At 33.2% G+C, this 17,141-nt stretch overlaps 2 protein-coding genes across 3 annotated transcripts in view; one reads left to right on the forward strand and one right to left on the reverse strand.

Annotated features, from left to right (window-relative positions):
* Positions 1-17,141, forward strand: part of LOC132699915 (uncharacterized) — a 50,715-nt gene that overhangs the window by 13,321 nt on the left and 20,253 nt on the right. Inside the window, exon 3 of one of the 2 annotated variants that reach the window (XM_060666906.1) lies at positions 7,557-15,672. The exons of the other annotated variant lie outside the window; for it this stretch is intronic. Within the exon in view, the coding sequence (XP_060522889.1) occupies positions 7,557-8,327 (771 nt within the window). The 3' untranslated portion in view covers positions 8,328-15,672. Of the gene's footprint in view, positions 1-7,556; positions 15,673-17,141 lie in introns of those variants that run through there. 2 annotated transcript variants of the gene reach the window in all.
* The window catches only part of LOC132699917 (uncharacterized), an 85,931-nt gene that overhangs the window by 11,125 nt on the left and 57,665 nt on the right, over positions 1-17,141 (reverse strand). The gene's annotated exons all lie outside the window — the stretch shown is intronic.

Consider the following 17,141-nt stretch of genomic DNA (forward strand, 5'->3'; position numbering starts at 1 on the left):
GAGTAAGTGGGTTAAGGATTGACTCGTAACGCAACTTAATTTTGAGCGGAATGCGACGCCACCCTTAAACCAACATTCACATTCGCACCCATTCCCGTTTAAATATTTGCATCGACGTCGACTTGGCGTCCAGACAACGTTATTAGTGGCGAGGATGATAATTTGTTTGCAGTTAGCGATGTATCTTTCTTTTTGCAATTTCTGTGACGAGATTAAATATCCCACAAACATTGAATACCGAATAGTAGGAAATAATTCAATTTAAATTGCGCAATAATTAACAAATATGTAAACCTAAAATTATTGATTAATTTAAATGCACAAAGATATTTTTTTAACAAGTAGTATGTATTATAATGAATTTAACATAAAGAAGTTTGGTCGCTTATCTACAGATGGCAGAACAGCTCAATGCATTACAGATTCCTAACTAACCACCTAACGAACAGACGTCATCTGCAGGTGAGCGGCGAAACTTCTCTGATTAATTAGATCTCTGTAATTTTGTTCTCAAAATATAGCGCCGGTGGATGCCGGACGTAGAAGTTGGGTATTTGTACTACTTATGGGGTATATCAAGAAATACAAAAGTTACGGGATTTATTCCGAAAGGCCAGGAATTCTATTGAACTGAATAAGTAAAAAAACAGAATACTACAATTTTAGGTAAATAGATATAATCATAAGACGATAGAGTGAGCTTCAAAATTTATGAGAAAATATTTTTGAATTTCTTTTGAAAGTCTTCAACTTTTTTATTAATAGTAATACATACAACCTAATTGTTTTTCCAATATTTTAATTTTTCTAAAAAAATACTAATTTTCACATTTGCAAAAAAATTACGATAGAGCCATTATTTTTTGTTTGATACTAGCGTTATTCGAAGATGACGCAAAAGATATATGAACGGAATTTGAATTGTATGCCACGGGGTGTTCAAAATAAACTAATATATTTGGTTTAATTTAAATTGACAATTCTCAATTTTCTTAAATTCCATGCCATAGATATTATTATTTTTTCTGAAAGATCTTACAAAAACCTACAACTTTTATTAAGTAGGTCATATATCTGTTTTGAATACTTTTCTAACTAACTTTTCCAATATTTATCCTTATTTCTGTTTAAAACTATTGCTATAATATTAGTTGCCCATGACAAACTATTTAGCCAACAGAGCACTGTTAAGATTAAAAAATGAACAGGATAAAGAACTTTGTGTCAGCCGTAAATAAAGCAAGAATTAGCAATTAGCAATTTTGGTGAAAATAAAGGCCAAATTTTCAATTTACAGAAAAAGTAAATAATGTAAATACCTATTACTAGAAATTAACTTATCTCATTTTAAATTAGTATTATGGCGCAACAAATGGTAAAAAATATTCATGTTTACTATTTTTCGTATATTTTCTTGGCCGTTACTCTAAATATTGTAAATAAATAAATATTTTTCATATCTTCTGATAATGTAAGCAGATTGACATTCTAGTGGTGTTAAGCTACCTCTACCGATCAATTTCTCTGGGTAATCGTTATTTAAAAAATCTCAAATTTCTCGACGATAATGCGGATAGGCTCCATCTTGCTAAGACCACATTTTTTGGATCTCAACGTTATCAATTTCTTGAAGAAGTTAAAGTAAATCACTCTGCAATTTAATATCTAGGACCGTTAAGTGGTTAGCGAAAAAAATATGGTCCAATCACTTTAAATTGTTTTATTCCACACCACAATGACTAACGGTTTGTCGAATAATAATGCATGTTCTAGCGATTAACTGCATTATTACTACAAAAAGCAGCTTTATCAGAAAACATTATTTTAATCAAAAAATTTGGATCGGCCTCTATTGCTTCATTTATAACGGTGCAGTTTTATAGTATCACTATAGTAGCCTTTGTTCAAAATGACGGTCTAGTTCTTGGTGTGGTTCCATATGGAACGGATGATATTTGTGTTTTCTAGGGCTACACATATGCTAGCTACTTAACAGCTGCTGACCTGGGGATTATCTTGAACTTAAAGTAAATTTTCCAATTCTTTTTCTGGTAGCATTTCGGTTTACCACTTTCCGTTTTTCATATTCAATACTACCACTCGCATCAAACCGTTCTATTAAACACTGAATTATTGCCAAAAAAGTGTTTTTTTAAGCCAATAAACAACCTCATAGTTTTCAAGGAAAAGTTTCCCCAGACCAAAATTCATGTTCTTCAATGTTATCCATAGCAGAGTTTTTCATTTTTAATTTAATTTTTACTGATTGTTCGTCACTTCTTTTTATAAGGTTCCACTGCTGCATTTCTTTTCAGTCATTGTCGATGATATATAGGGACATACCTTATCTCAGAAACTATAGGAAATTGATCCAAAAGTTAATAGGGGTAATAAAAAACTTCAATTTATTTTAATGTGGCATATACAGGGTGTTTCATTTTTCGTGGGCGATTATCAACTTTTTTATTTTAAATGGAACGCCTGGCATATTACTGAATTTTTGAATTCTGTACAAAATTCTAGACATATTTTGTATACAGTATCCTATACCTAAGTCTAACTTGAGTAAGTTTTGTTGTAGATAAAGGACTCGAATAACGGATTTCATAAGAAATTTCGATATATAATAATACAGGGTACGCGAAAAATAGTTTTAAAAATAAAATTTAAAAAAAATGCCAAAAAAACTTTTTTTTAATGGAAATTACCTATTTTTATAATCTTGCCATATTTAGCATCAAAAATTAGGGCAATTTTATATTAAGTTGTGTATGCCTAATATTTTTACTTTTTCAAATATTTCCTTTTAAACATTTGTCTATCACAAATAATATGCTTTTTTCTTAATTACACACCGATCTAGCGTGGGGAAGTGTCACTTTACCGCGTCGATTGCGTTTTCCACGAATCCGAGCCACTTCGGACATTTCCGGGATTTTACCGCACGGGTATGGGAGCAATCGGATATTTTCGAAGATATTTCCCACGCTTTGAATTTTGACGTTTGTCAATTCTAATGGTCATGTCAGTGAATGTATTGGTGTTATTTTGCGAAAATGTACCAAAAAATTATTATTATGTATTATGTATACCACAGAGGAAAAGATTGATATGTTAGAAAATTATATATCGAACAATAAAACCGGACCCTAGCTCTTACAGATTATAATAGAAAATTTCTTTAGGATATATGGAACTTTGAAGAAAAAAAATACATTTTTAATCAGAAAAATACCAATTACTGTTGGAAGTTACAAGTTCAGGTGGAACATTTGGAGGTTCAAAATAATAGGTCTAGTATTTTTTGGTCATAATGTAAATTCCCAACTGAGAGCTTTCAAATATTATCCATGCCTTGTAGGATGGCGCTCCTTATCACAAAATTCAAGAAATTAGCATCTATCTGTAGAGAATGGATTGGGGGAGAATGGCAGTTACGCCTGGTCTCCAAGGTACAACGACTTCACTAACCTAGATTTTTTTCTATGCACTTAAAGGCTTAGTTTATAAACACAATCCGTCAACTGCCGAGAAACTTAAATCTCGCATAAGAGAAGGTATCGGATATTTAAATGGGACTGAAGCTGTTAGAAATGCCCTTCTGTATTTAAAAACCTTTTATACTACTTGTATTGAACAACTGTTACAATGATTATTGTAAGCTTGTAAGCTATTAATTGTTTATTGATCGTACATTACCAAAAAAAAATTGTCTAAAATTTTGTATGGTATTCAAAAATGAAATAGAATACCAGGTGTTCCATTTAAAATAAGAAAGTTGAGACTCGCCCACGAAAAATGAAACTAAATTAAAATAAATTAAAGGTTTGTAATACCCCAGTTAACCTGTGTATTTAACTTCTGTGTCCCAAGATAAACGACCCACCCAATACAAAAATATTGACCGCCTAATGACGAATTTGATGGCACTCGTATGCTATACAAATTTTGTATGAAGGCTGATTCAATGGACGAATATTAGCAACTGATTTCATTTTAATGCAATAGTAAACGATCACAAGATCGCGGTAATTGGGGTTGACATGATTATAAGCCATGGACTGATTATTGGTGGAATATGTGGGCTAATAAGACAAAGGGCACCGCGCATAATAGTCGCTCGATCTTCGTCGACGCGAACATGCAAAATTGCGTGTATGCATGTGTGACACGCCATACGGCGTGTTTTTCTTTACTTGATAATCGTTTTAGCGTTTTTTTTACAATCAAGTGTTATTTAAATTGCGAGTTTCTATTAAAAACTACAGGTCATTTATTTCACAGAAGTATGTGCGGTGGAGATTGTTTTAACTGAAAAATCGTTGGGTTAAGCAGGGCACGCACATTTAGAATAAAATATCTTCAAAATTTAAACTGGAAAAGAATTTATTGCCGTCGAAATAGAAATATGAATACCTAGAATAAAACAAAAATGGTTTCAAGTTTTATAATAAACTATTAACTAAAAACTCATTTATGCGTTATTTTCACAGTGTAACCCTTTAATAATAGGGCCACAAGAGACCATTTATGACTAGGAATTTTTTTCATCTTAAGTTGATAAAAATGTAAACTAATTATTAAAATTCTAATATCTTAAATAATTAATACAAGGGCTGCCTTTTATATTTCGGACTTTTCTTAAACTAGACCTGCAGAAATTTGGCTACTAACGTTTTCATAGGGAAGTTTAACATTTTTAGGTTAGGTTTTGGCGAAACAGTGTTGTTTGTGATTTTTGTGATAAACTTTAAAAAATGCGACTGTTAAAAATACAACTTAATCGGGAGCATTTTCGTGCAATCATTTTTTACATCTTTAGACTCAACAATAATGTGTCGATGAACTTTCGACTGTTGGAGTTAAAGCATCATCTAGGACTACTGTTTATCGCTGGTTTTCGGACTTCAGTGGTGGTTGTATTTTTCTTAAGGACGAATTTCGTGAAGGTCGTCCAAAATCGGTGGTTGTCCAAACAAACATTGATGTAGTGCGGCTACTGATTTTGCTGGATCGTCATGTGACTTACCATGAGATCTTTGGGTATTAGTGGGTATACATACAAATTTGCATGTACATTTCGCCGCTAAAAAAATTTTGGTGGAAAGAAGAAATTAGGAAAACCAACCGCCGAAGACGAATTACTCTACACGACGACAATGCTAGCTTTCACCGATCAGTGCAAACAAAGAACTTTTTGGGCATTAAAAACGTTCATTTGATGAGCCATCCACCATATAGTCCTCATTTAGCACCTAATGACTTCTTTTCATTCCCATACATTAAGAATAAATTACGCGGGTAACGATTTTTGACACTAGAAGAAGCGATCGATGCGTTTAAAAAGCATGTTTTGCAAGTGCCCGAATCGATGTGGTTTGATGATTGGTTTTGTCGAATGCAAAAGTGTATTGATCATCAGGGTGAATATTTTGAGAAACAATAAAATCATATTTGTTGGTGGCTTATAGTTTTTTATTACAAATCCGGAAATATAAAAGTTAGCCCTCGTAGACTATATAAAAAGAAAAATAGAATAATTATGAATTATGGACTATTGACTTTTGTAGCATAAAATTTGATTTTTAAAACATTTTATATTGTGTTTTTTTCAATACTAATTACTGTTCTGCAGATAAAAATAAAAATACTTGACACGACTTGACATGCAAGAGCTGAAGACATGAAAAAAATCAAGGTTTAACAACCATTGACCTTAGAATTCGCTTCTGCAATTTGAAATAGAATAGAGCAAAATAGCAAATCGAAAGCATATAAATATAAAACAATTGAAAATAAAAATACACACATACAACATATTAAAATGATAAATAAAAAAAACAATTCATAAAATTCAGTTTAATAACTTCACAGTACATATTTAAATTCACCAGAACTTGAAAAAAAATTGAAAATTGAAAATATTTTTCATATAGCACGCCTGAATGCAAAATAATATAAACATAAAAGATTTCAGAAACAAACTTTTTTAATCTCCACAATACGTAGCAATAGATGCTTAAAGGTATGATCTATTTGATTCGTGCATTTGATTGAAATGTTTTGCAAAACACTTTTGCTTACTTCCGACTTAATTGGTGATAATAATATTGAATTTTGAAAGATACTTTAGATTTATAATCCAAAAGATAAGTTTTTGTCTCTTTCTTCTTCTAACATCAAGATTAAGACCTAGATTATAAATTATTCGAAGATAACTTGAATAATGGTAAAAATAGTTTCTTCTATTTAATATTGAGGTTCATAGAAGCGCTTTATTGCCGTGTAAATGTAAATGGGAGAGTGAACGTTCTGTTGCAACATCAGTTCGTGTTAAAATCACAACTAGAATGTAATTGCCTAAAACATTTCAGGCACATATGCGTTCGGCGGAACTAATTAGGAGAATATGAACCTGAAATTACATCGAAATTTAAACACATTATCCAAATATGTGTCGTAATTAATGACTTTGATATCCTCTGGCGATTAAAGTACTGCTGAAGAAAGGTCAAAGGTCACCGGTCTGGATTATAATTAGATATAAAACTTAATTAAAACAAACGGTAAAGCAGTTTACACATCAATTTAGTTTTAGAAACTTTGTCGAATCATTTAACTTTCAGTTGCTAAATATACAAAGTATATTATGCAAAAAGTGTGATAAACGGTAGACTTTAGTCACGAGTTTATTTGGCACGAGCGGGGCAAATGACTTCAAAACTTTATCAAACGTGTACTATACTTTTTCTATGACCGCCAGTTTTTGGGTACATTTTTGTATAATAACACGAATACGTTCACTGACATAACCGTGCGGTAATATCTCTGAAAATATCCCCGAAAAAATATTAATGATGTAAATTAAGGCTTCTTCTAATTTATAGGATATTGGTTCCTAGTTACTTTTCCCCCAAAGAAGTGAACTGTGTTTGGGCCCTTTTGAGCTTGTTAGCACCAAACTCATCCAGGTAGCTAAAACACCGACTCAACACCACGGATCAGATTCCGTTAGCATAATTTTAATGATTTTAGACAAAACGTTAGGAGATAGAACAGTTCCAGAGAAGCCCTTAGTAAACAGTGTCCTATTTGTTGTTTAAAACGTAGATAATAGTAAATCAAGACTTCTAAACTTCGAACGGACGTGGCAACTTCAATCGCTGTACCATTTATTTAATCGTTTTTTTTTAGATAACACTTCGCATGCCATGTTGCTTTGTTGCGTTGTTTAAAAAAAAACCTGGGGAGCTCTCGAAACTGTGCGGCCACTTTGTAGACAATTTTCCGACTACAAATTGCGATTCTATCATTTTTAATTATGTTTTTATGAATATCATTTTTAATTATGTTTTTATGAATGTTGTTTTAGATGAAATGCCCACAAAAACGCGGGACCGTTATTTTTGCCGATGAGTGCCTGAATCTTGACACACATTGTGTACAGTGGAGTGCTGTGTGCAGTGTTTGTGCCAAACGCATGCCAGTTTTGAATATTCGTTCACACTCAATTCCAAGACCCACCAACTGACTGATCTCTCTCCCTTGGATTCCAGATGCACGGGTCAGCGGGTCTGCACTCGGCCATGGCCATTAAACGCCAAAGAAGGCAGCGCGAGGTGGCCAAAAGACGAGCAGCCGAGAGAAGACTGTCGTCGAAGACAAATAGCATGGATAGTATGGAACATCTGCCGACCAAGAGGTCTAGTTTCAACAATACGGAATCCTATCAGGTCACCTCGATAGGCCTATTACATATTGGGGTCTGCTTTTTGGTGCTGGGGTTGTTTTTGATAGGCTCCGGCCTTCTTCCAGACGATTTACTCTCTTGGAAGACCGGTGGATGGTGGAACGAATTGACGATGACAGGTATATTCGTCACCGTCGTAGGATTGTTTCTGATCGTTCTGAACAAAATAGTGAGCCGAAAGGAGGAACAAGAGCTCCAGGATTACGTCAGGAGTCAACTTACTAGGTCTAGAAGCGGCCACAGGCTAGAAAGAGATGTGGAAACCGGTTGTCTCACCACCAAGCACCATCGGCGGCTTTTAGAAAAACAAAGGGAGGATAAGGCTAACGGCGAGATGGTATCGGTACATTCCCCTCATAACAAGAACGCCCCCCAAAATGCTTTGAACGGGGACGCTCAGTTGGAGAAAATTTTGGAAGAGGATTCGATAGAGAGATTCGAAGAGGTCAGGGTCTTGGAATTGAAGGAAACCGTTTCAACTACCACCACCGCTAGCGTGAGTCCTGGAAGCCCGACCGAAACTAGAGAACTAATCGCTAACGGTAGACAGTTCAGCTTCAACTCGAGGCAATATTAGGACTGAAGCATGGAACGCAGCAGTTCGACCAATGTTTTATACGTTACGATAAATATAAGGGATGAAAGCTCAAGTAACCTTCGAGCCTATGTAATGTCGGTTTGCTTATTTCGCCGGTTGTTTTTTAATTGCCATACCGCAACATAGCACGTAGAATATTTATTATTGACGTTTGATGTATTTATTAATCCTCACGTTCCATTCTGTAACTGAAATTTTCTACGAACCCTGTCGAGATTTTTTTTAATTTAGTATGCGATTGTGACGAGTTGACTTACAGATTGTCCACTTTTCGAAACCTTTGAAGGTATTTGCCATCTGCTTTATTATTAGGATGAAAGCCGTTCTTGGAAGACTTTTTGACGCGATAGCAAATAAGCAGTATACTGTTTTTCAGTTATTTAAACTCAAACTCAAATTTTGGGGTGTGCGTAGGCCATGGAACAATTTGAGTTCTACTGATTCCACTTCCGAAACCTGCACACTTAAGCAATAAAAAAAGAATGTTTAAAGCTCAATTAGATGGTGACTGTGTGAGTAGGTACATAATCTGGGAAAAAGGAATCATTACTTACATAATGCAGGTAAAAATTTCTCTAAGATGCAACTCTAGAAGAGTTTCTGATATAAATAGGAATGGAGTTTGTGCTTAGCAACTTTGAAAACAAAACAAGATCTATCAAACACGTTAAGCTAATTTAAATGGATAAGGACGCAACTATTTCTAAGACTACTTTAAATACTTCTGGAAGTCAAAGTCTTTTGTATTTGAAATTAAGAAATTAGAACTTTAATTATTGAATTTACATGTCCATATGTATCAAACTATTAGACAGTAATTCAATTAATACACAAGAATAGGCAAAGACTAGTGCGTCCAAGTCTTCTCTGAATCGAAAAATCTTTCAATAATTTGGCAGGCATAAAAAAAGGTTTTAGTTGAATAGCAGTCGAAAAACTCGAAAAAGTGTCCTGTTTGTCTGTGTTTCAGAGTCGCAATTGCCGAAGAAATAATATTTATTTGAAAGATGTGGACAAAAGCCATGGCGAAATCGTGAAATATGCAGTAGCGTCGCGTTTTCTCCATGTTTAGGTTTCTTATACGGTAAAAATCGATAAGGAGCGTGAATACGTCGTGTTTCTGCTGCAGGGCACATAGATAGAAGGTTCCTCCATTTACAAGGCATTTTCGTTCGTTGTAGAGGAGAATATTTTCTCTTAGAAATGCACGCCCAAGGTTTTCGATGTATTGTTAATAGTTTTCGCTTAACTTTCCTACGAGAAAATTTAAAGCATATCTGATGTGCATTTAATCAAAGTATTTACAAACAAAAACGTATTCTCGAGATATGCACTTTATGGAAATTGCACTGTGATTTTTAACGTTTATACATTTTCAATGTACATATATTTAATGACTAAGTATTGTAAAAACATCCCTTTAATGCCAAACATACTTCTTTGTGGAAAAGTTATTTTTCACCGATCGCTTTTCACTGCGTTTTAGTGTTTGTAGTTGTTTATAAGTGTGTGTCGGTTCTTTTAAGATGGACAATCAATAGTGGACAGTTAATAATATTTGCAATTTTATGCGTGCATCCTTCGTCGTATTTGCAATAATCCAAACTTTTTAAGGCCATTTTGGCTTTCGAAAAGAAAATTTATAAATTCACAGTTTAGTTGTTTAACTAACCAAAACTATACTACACGTTTACCTTCTTTGTCTTAGAAAAGAATATTTTCGATGATTTATTTTTCTGTATTTTTACGGAAAACTTAAAAGTGTTATTCATTATTTTATAATTCAACTGAAAAGCAACGAGTGGCAATGAAATTGTGAGATTTGTTTCGAAATATCTCTTGAAGTAAACTTCAAGAAAAACGGCTGTAAATAAAGAGAAAAATGCGAAATTGTCTGCAGCATCTGAACATCCTATTGTACAATGTGTCCATTTAAATTTATCTCGGAAAGCGTTAGTTTCGATACGCAACTTCAAGGAGAACATAAACACACAATATCTCCAACTAAGTCGGCACCATATGGAAACTAACTTATTTTTGACTTTACGAAAAAAGTTATTCTTCATAAGTTCTAAATGATTAAAGACTTTAAATTTGTTATTGATTTTGGTCGAAAAATACGAATTTTATTCAGAAGTAGAACACTTTTATTTTTGAAAATAATGACGAGAAGTTGATCATAATTAAAAACTTGGCGAATATCCAGTATTATCCATCTGACACTTTTATAAACTTCTCTGTAGCGGCATTGTAATGTAATGATAAACAGATAAGGGTTCTATTAATTTGTGAAGAGGAAATTTAAATTTCATTGACAACATAAAAATGCTATTATTACTATTCAAACGCAATAGACTGTTGTTGCATAACGTAATAATGATGCGAAAGGTTATCTATTATTTTTTTAAATGAAGTAATTTATATCGAAAATTATTTTTTTAGCGTGGATTTGACTACAGTTTTCAGGTATGGTCAATTTCTCTTAAACCACTGTAGATAAATTCAAAAATAAAATTACTTTACGGTTGCACGAACTGCACGTTTTTAGACAGAGCTGATTTAAGATATTTTATATCTGATGGTTATAAAAAACAACTTTTTTAATAAAACTAAAAATAAAAATTTTGCATATATTCCATAAACAGTATATACCGTTCTCCTTGATCTAACCCGAACTAGGTAACTTAAGTTGTGGTTTTCAGTTATCTACTTTTAAAGGTAGAATTTCACATATTTAATGCTACGACGAAATAAGTTATATTCACATTATAAGGCACAAAACACAATCCATATATGTCCCTAATCACACATGTTAATCGACAACCTCAAAGTTTCAGATGCAACAAATTTTGAAAATTTCTTTAAAATATCTTACGAACTAAATATCTCTTTTTAAACAACCATAAAATACAACAAGAGTTTTAGCGTTAAGGGGACAATTAAGGAAACATAATAAAATCAAATTATGCATGAGATTGATGCGTACGTATGGGTAATCGCGTAAACAATTCTGGAAATTAAAGGTAATCTGTCGGAGAACTGTAATTTAAACGTTGTTAATTCGGAACCCAATTAAACCGTTTCGAATAGCTACAACACCGGTTAATTAACCGAATCAACAGCCAAACCGACAATTCGATGATTCAAAACTGCCGTCATTTCGCATTATTCACCTTACCGAAACATTTCGCGAGATAATTAGCTTTCTATACTTCTAGTAGACCAGCAGACATTTATTTTTAGTAAGAGAGCCGTTGGAATACTCAACAACTTTTATACACGTAAAAATATGCCATCTACCTACGTTTTGTGTGTCGCCGACATCACGATGGTTATTACCAGTTCCTGATATAAAAAGTTCTCGTACATCATGATAGTGTCGGATACATACAGAAGTAGAGGGATCAATATCTATTCGCTATATTTAACTTTGGCTCTATATCGTTGCTAGCGAAATTCGCATTGTCTACGACTACATATTTTTTTCCCGCGGGATTTTAGTAAAAATTTATGTACATAGAAAAAGAAATCACATTATTCTAACATATGTTTAGTATCAATATCAATTTAAAGAATCCCATAAACTTTATAGCCTATTTGAAAGTATATGGAGACATTTGGTTGCGGCCATGACAGAAAGGCTGTGGAACTCTTTTTTTTTTTTAAACTATTTTAAGAATCTGAAAGATAGCAAAACATACAATTATAACTTTTGTGCAATAGAATCCCTGTATTTAATTGTGACAATAGAAAGAGCAATTAATTCTAGATTTAAAATTACTATTCACCCATTTTTAATCGTTTTGGAATAAAAAGATACTTTAAACAATTTACTTATTAAAGTTATATGTTTCTAATATACAGTACGCATAATTGTCCTTGATAGTAAATAAATTTTTTTGCAATAGTAATTAATAAATATTTTGGCATCAATATGCCAATCAACATAACTTACATGTTTTTATAATAGATATTTTCTTCCAAATTTTCTAGCAGCTAACTTTAAGATAACATAAGCTACATTTTCAAAATAGAGATTATAGCCTACGGCCTCAATAAAACTTTTAAATACCCACCTTTTGACATTGTCCATAAACTTTTAATAGGCCACCGAGTTTAGGGCACCTGTATCCCTAGTCCCATTAGATCAAAAGGTATATTATATTTCCCACTAGTATTCCTCTTAATATACCAATCCGGTTTTATCCTATACGCGTTTGTATACCGAAAACGATTATTGTTATTTATTAATAATTTAGATTTAGTTTTTTTTAATAAGTAACTAATGAAGTTAAGTGGTTATTACTTTTGATATATTTTAAGCAATGTTAATTTGAACGCGATATTTTTTTGTGATAACAGAAAGGCTGATCATATTTACATTTAGGTGTTTGATGTTCACTGTGTTTTGTGGAAATTTTTCTATTCCAGTAGTCGATTTTACTGAAAATAAAAAGTAGAAAAATTTTTAACGTAAGGGAAACCACTCTTTTAAAAGAAAAGAGGACCAACACTTAACCGCTAAATATTGAATCGGATCGAGACCGAGAACTAAACATTAACAACCAAAAAGCTACCGTTAAGTACAAAAATGAATATCATATTAGGAATAATCATTGTTTTGTTTATGTTTAGGTTTGTGTACGTTAAGTTTTGGCCTACAGCGTTCAGCAATAAACACTTTTTGCGCCAATAGTGAACTTTTCCATTTTTTCATCAAAAACATTATTTATTTAGCTCTAAGAAACTTATTCCCCCCATTATTCCTTAAAAAAGTGGTCGCCAACCTCTTCAATGTATTGAGGTACTTTTTTAATTTTGGATTTTTTGTGGAATTGTTTATGTTTAATATTATGACAATTAGATTTTTTTGTAGAATGTTGAAGCTTCTCTGATTTTTGCAGTTTGTATTTTTAAAATTAAAATCGTTGTGAGAGCTACCAGAATTGCCTCCGCGAGTTACCGGTAGCTCGCGATCGGCAGGTTGGCGACCGCTGCCTTAAAAAATCAAAAACTACTTGGTCATAATTATTTACAGTGTCTCGCGCTAGGGAAATTATATTCAAAGTGCGCCAAGTCCGGTGACGTCACAGCGTATAATTTTCAGTACATCGCTCAATTAGCTCTTTTATTATTGTTCTCCTAATTATTTATTACAGAAGAACAAGCTCAAAATTACTTTTAGTACGGTGATAAAACGAAGTAAACAATTTAGTAGATAGTTTTATTAAAAAAGGATTTAAAAATAAGGTATCCTACACGGAATCTTCAGACCAAGGCCCTCAAGCCACCGTTGTAATGAAAGCGAAGAAGAAATGACCCGCAAAGGCTCGTTAAGGCGCATGAATGAATCAGAAGCCTTTAGCGGGGTGCCTGAATCTTTGCAAAGTCAGTAATAAAAAAAAGCTTTTAGTAGAATGATAAAACCAAGTAAACAATTTAGTAGATGCTTTTAAAAAGGTTTTAAAAATAAGGTACCGTGCATTTCAAATTCGCTGTCCGCTATAGGTATCTTCAGACCAATGCCACCAAAGCCACCAATGTAATGAAAGCGAAGAAGAAATGACCCGCAAAGGCTCGTTAATGAATGAACCTGAAGCCTTTTGTGGGTGCCTAAACCTTCGTAAAGGCGGTTATCAAAAAATGGATTTTTTGGATCACACTGACGGACAGGCTAACTACTAACTCTCCCAATCTAGAAATCTTGAGAACTTTGATATTATTGGATTACTTTCATATGACGCAACTGATGTTTTGAACTTTGACATCGTGATATCAACAATAACTGATAACTGTCGCACCTGAGAAAAAACTTTTAAAATTTATATTTAGAAAAATAAAGAGAAAAAATAACATTAATTAATGGCATACGGAATATGAGGTTATAACTAAAAAATGTTTTTCCCAAAGAAATCGTCTTAATATATGATTGCACTATCGAGATACAGGCGACTGAGAAAATATCTAAATATTCAAGTAATTCAATCTTCTTTTCTTCTTCTGACGACTAAACTCTCATGCCAGAGTTTTGGTGGCTTTGTCGGAGTTCCGCTGGTATTCGCCATTTCCTCTTTCGCTATTTTTGCACGTGGATTCCCATCTGCCTATTGAGAGCTCTTGTTTCAATAGTTCTCAAGAATCTAAGATACACTATAGATAATGGTCAGGCGAGCGTGTTTTTCATAAAGAATTTTTTTGAGGAATCATTATATATAAAAATTTTGGTATACCAGATGGAGCTTGAGCTTGAGTATGAGAGTCGTACAAAAAATTATGCTATTTGACGTCGCGGCAATAGAAGTTGCATTTGTGGCCGCTTACTAATATATTTCTTCATCCTATATCATGATGACATCTGTCATAAGTATATCATAAGTATTTTTTTCACATTTACCTCATTGTGTATGTTAAACGATTTTTTTAAATCTGTAATAAGGTTTCAGAAATAGAAAATGGCACATACAAATAAGAGCAATGACATTTAGTCTGCTCTATTGGTGTAAAAATAACGTCCAAATTTGGAGCGATTTATTAGATAGGAATTTAAAATGTTATAAAATTCTTTACGATCTTCATGTCTCTTTTCGGATTAAAAAATCCGAATCGTTTTCCCACTTAAAACTTGATCCGTTTCCATTCTTGGTCTCCTTTTAAACTTCTTCATTCTAAAATCTGAAGACGGGCATTTTCAAATTTAATATTAACGATTCCGTGTTGCTGCCTTTTGTAGTCGCAGAACTATTCAAGTCGCTAACTTGTAGAACTTTGAAATCTTTCTAACAAGAAATATGTTCCGGATGGCGAAAAATGCTTTATTAATTTTTTTTCTTGCTAGAAATTTTATTTGCCCTTGGAACTATCGACCAACGAACTAAAATAAATCCGAGTCAGAATATAAAAACCCTCTCAAGTTGAAATTTCAGCAAATAAATTGATTTCAACGGGCGCCGTTTTTATTTCATTTTAAATTTCAATTACGCGATTTCGCTTAAATTTCGTCGCTAATCGAAAATCGCCTTTAATAAATTGGTCCTGCAAAACTGCAAAGAAATTGAAATACAAACGGCTTAGTAGTGGCAAACAATTAGGCCATCTTAAGGAACGCACAATTCAAAAAAGAAACTTTAATTTTGCATTTGTTTTCTCCATAGTTTCTTGCTATACTACATATTATACGACACTTTGACAGTTCTGTGAGTTCTGTGGTTTAAATCTAGAAGCATACTACACTAATCTGAGACCGTCTACTAAACCAAACGCGGTTTCTTACTTTTGTACATAAGGATTATCACTTATAAAACTGTATGACTCAAATATACGTCTTAAAAAGTGCACCGACTGACTTTATTCTATCCTATGTCATTCGGAAAATCGGGTATCTAAAAAAGGAAACATCACTTTATATACTTATCCATTAGTAAACAACAAATTTAAGTTAATTTGCTCTGTGCTTAACTGATGGACACATGCCACAAAAATTACGTTTGAAAAAAACGTTTTCTACTCTCGTCTGTAAAATACCTAATTACCCATCGATCTAGCGTGCGGAAGCGTCACTTTACCACGTCAGTTTCGTTTCCCACGAATCCGAGCCACTTCGGACATTTCCGGGATTTTACCGCATGGGTTTGGGAGCAATCGGATGTTTTCGGAGATATTTCCCACGCTTTGAATTTTGACGTTTGTCAATTCTGACAATCATGTCAGTGAATGTATTCGTGTTGTTTTGCGAAAATGTACCCAAAAACTAACGGTCGTAGAGAAAGTATAATATGCAACACGTTCGGTAAACTTCTTAAGTTACTCGTTTATTAAACACTAGCTCCGCTCGTGTCAAATAAACTCGTGAGTCAAATGCCGTTTACCGCACTTGTTGCATAATATACTATTGTCAGGTTATAACTCAGCGCATGGTATCAAATGAATCTGATAAGTTTTTAAGTAAGGAACGTTCCTTTTATCGTTTGTCTTAGTTACGCAAGTACACGAAAGGAAGGAACCGTAGATACGGATGGTATGGCCTATCCGAATCTCCATTGGACCCATAACTTCTATTTCTATTCTACTTCCGAGTTTAAATTAAAAACAGTTCTTCTACCACTACTTTCTTTTAGTCGAAAGGGCAAAGCGGTGGAGACAAAAATATCAGAAACTTGCTAAAGTTACCAGTACCAGTAAATTTTTAAAAAATCCTAGTTTCTTATTCGCTATAGTCTAATGAGTTTGGAAACATGAAAATAATTTCTAGCATGTTCACATGATCTCTTTGGTGATAAATATTTTTTTTGCGAGAGCTGTACGGCTAATATTTCTAGAGATACAGCTGAGACCCATTCTTATGAGGCGCATTTCGATAAAAGCATATGTAAAATATTCCGGTTTTAACAGGTTCACCTTTCACCTTTAATCACCCTTAAAGGAGTAATAGTTGGACATTATTATAATATTGATATTAATTTGCCCTTAACGTCACTCTAAAACCTTTAATTCGGGTAAGATCTATCAGGATTGAAAGTTGTTGTTAATGAATTAGAACAGTCATTTCAAAAGCTACATCAATTTCTGCATATAATGGTTAAAATTGCATAGCAATTGGGGATTTAAAATTTTGATCGTGTTTACGGGTGCATTCTAACTGATTATTTGTGGGTTCAGAGTAAACCAAAATAGGCTTTCATAAATACTAGATACATACGATTTGGTTGTCTCCTCGTGTAAAAAATACAAACACACACAATGTCATTATGTAGAAAAAATCTAGTCTACATGATCTTTTTTCCTTGTTAGAATCAT

The sequence above is a fragment of the Cylas formicarius genome, unplaced genomic scaffold (assembly GCF_029955315.1).
Source record: "Cylas formicarius isolate icCylForm1 unplaced genomic scaffold, icCylForm1.1 PGA_scaffold_3__17_contigs__length_32017465, whole genome shotgun sequence".
NCBI classification, from domain to species: domain Eukaryota; kingdom Metazoa; phylum Arthropoda; class Insecta; order Coleoptera; family Brentidae; genus Cylas; species Cylas formicarius.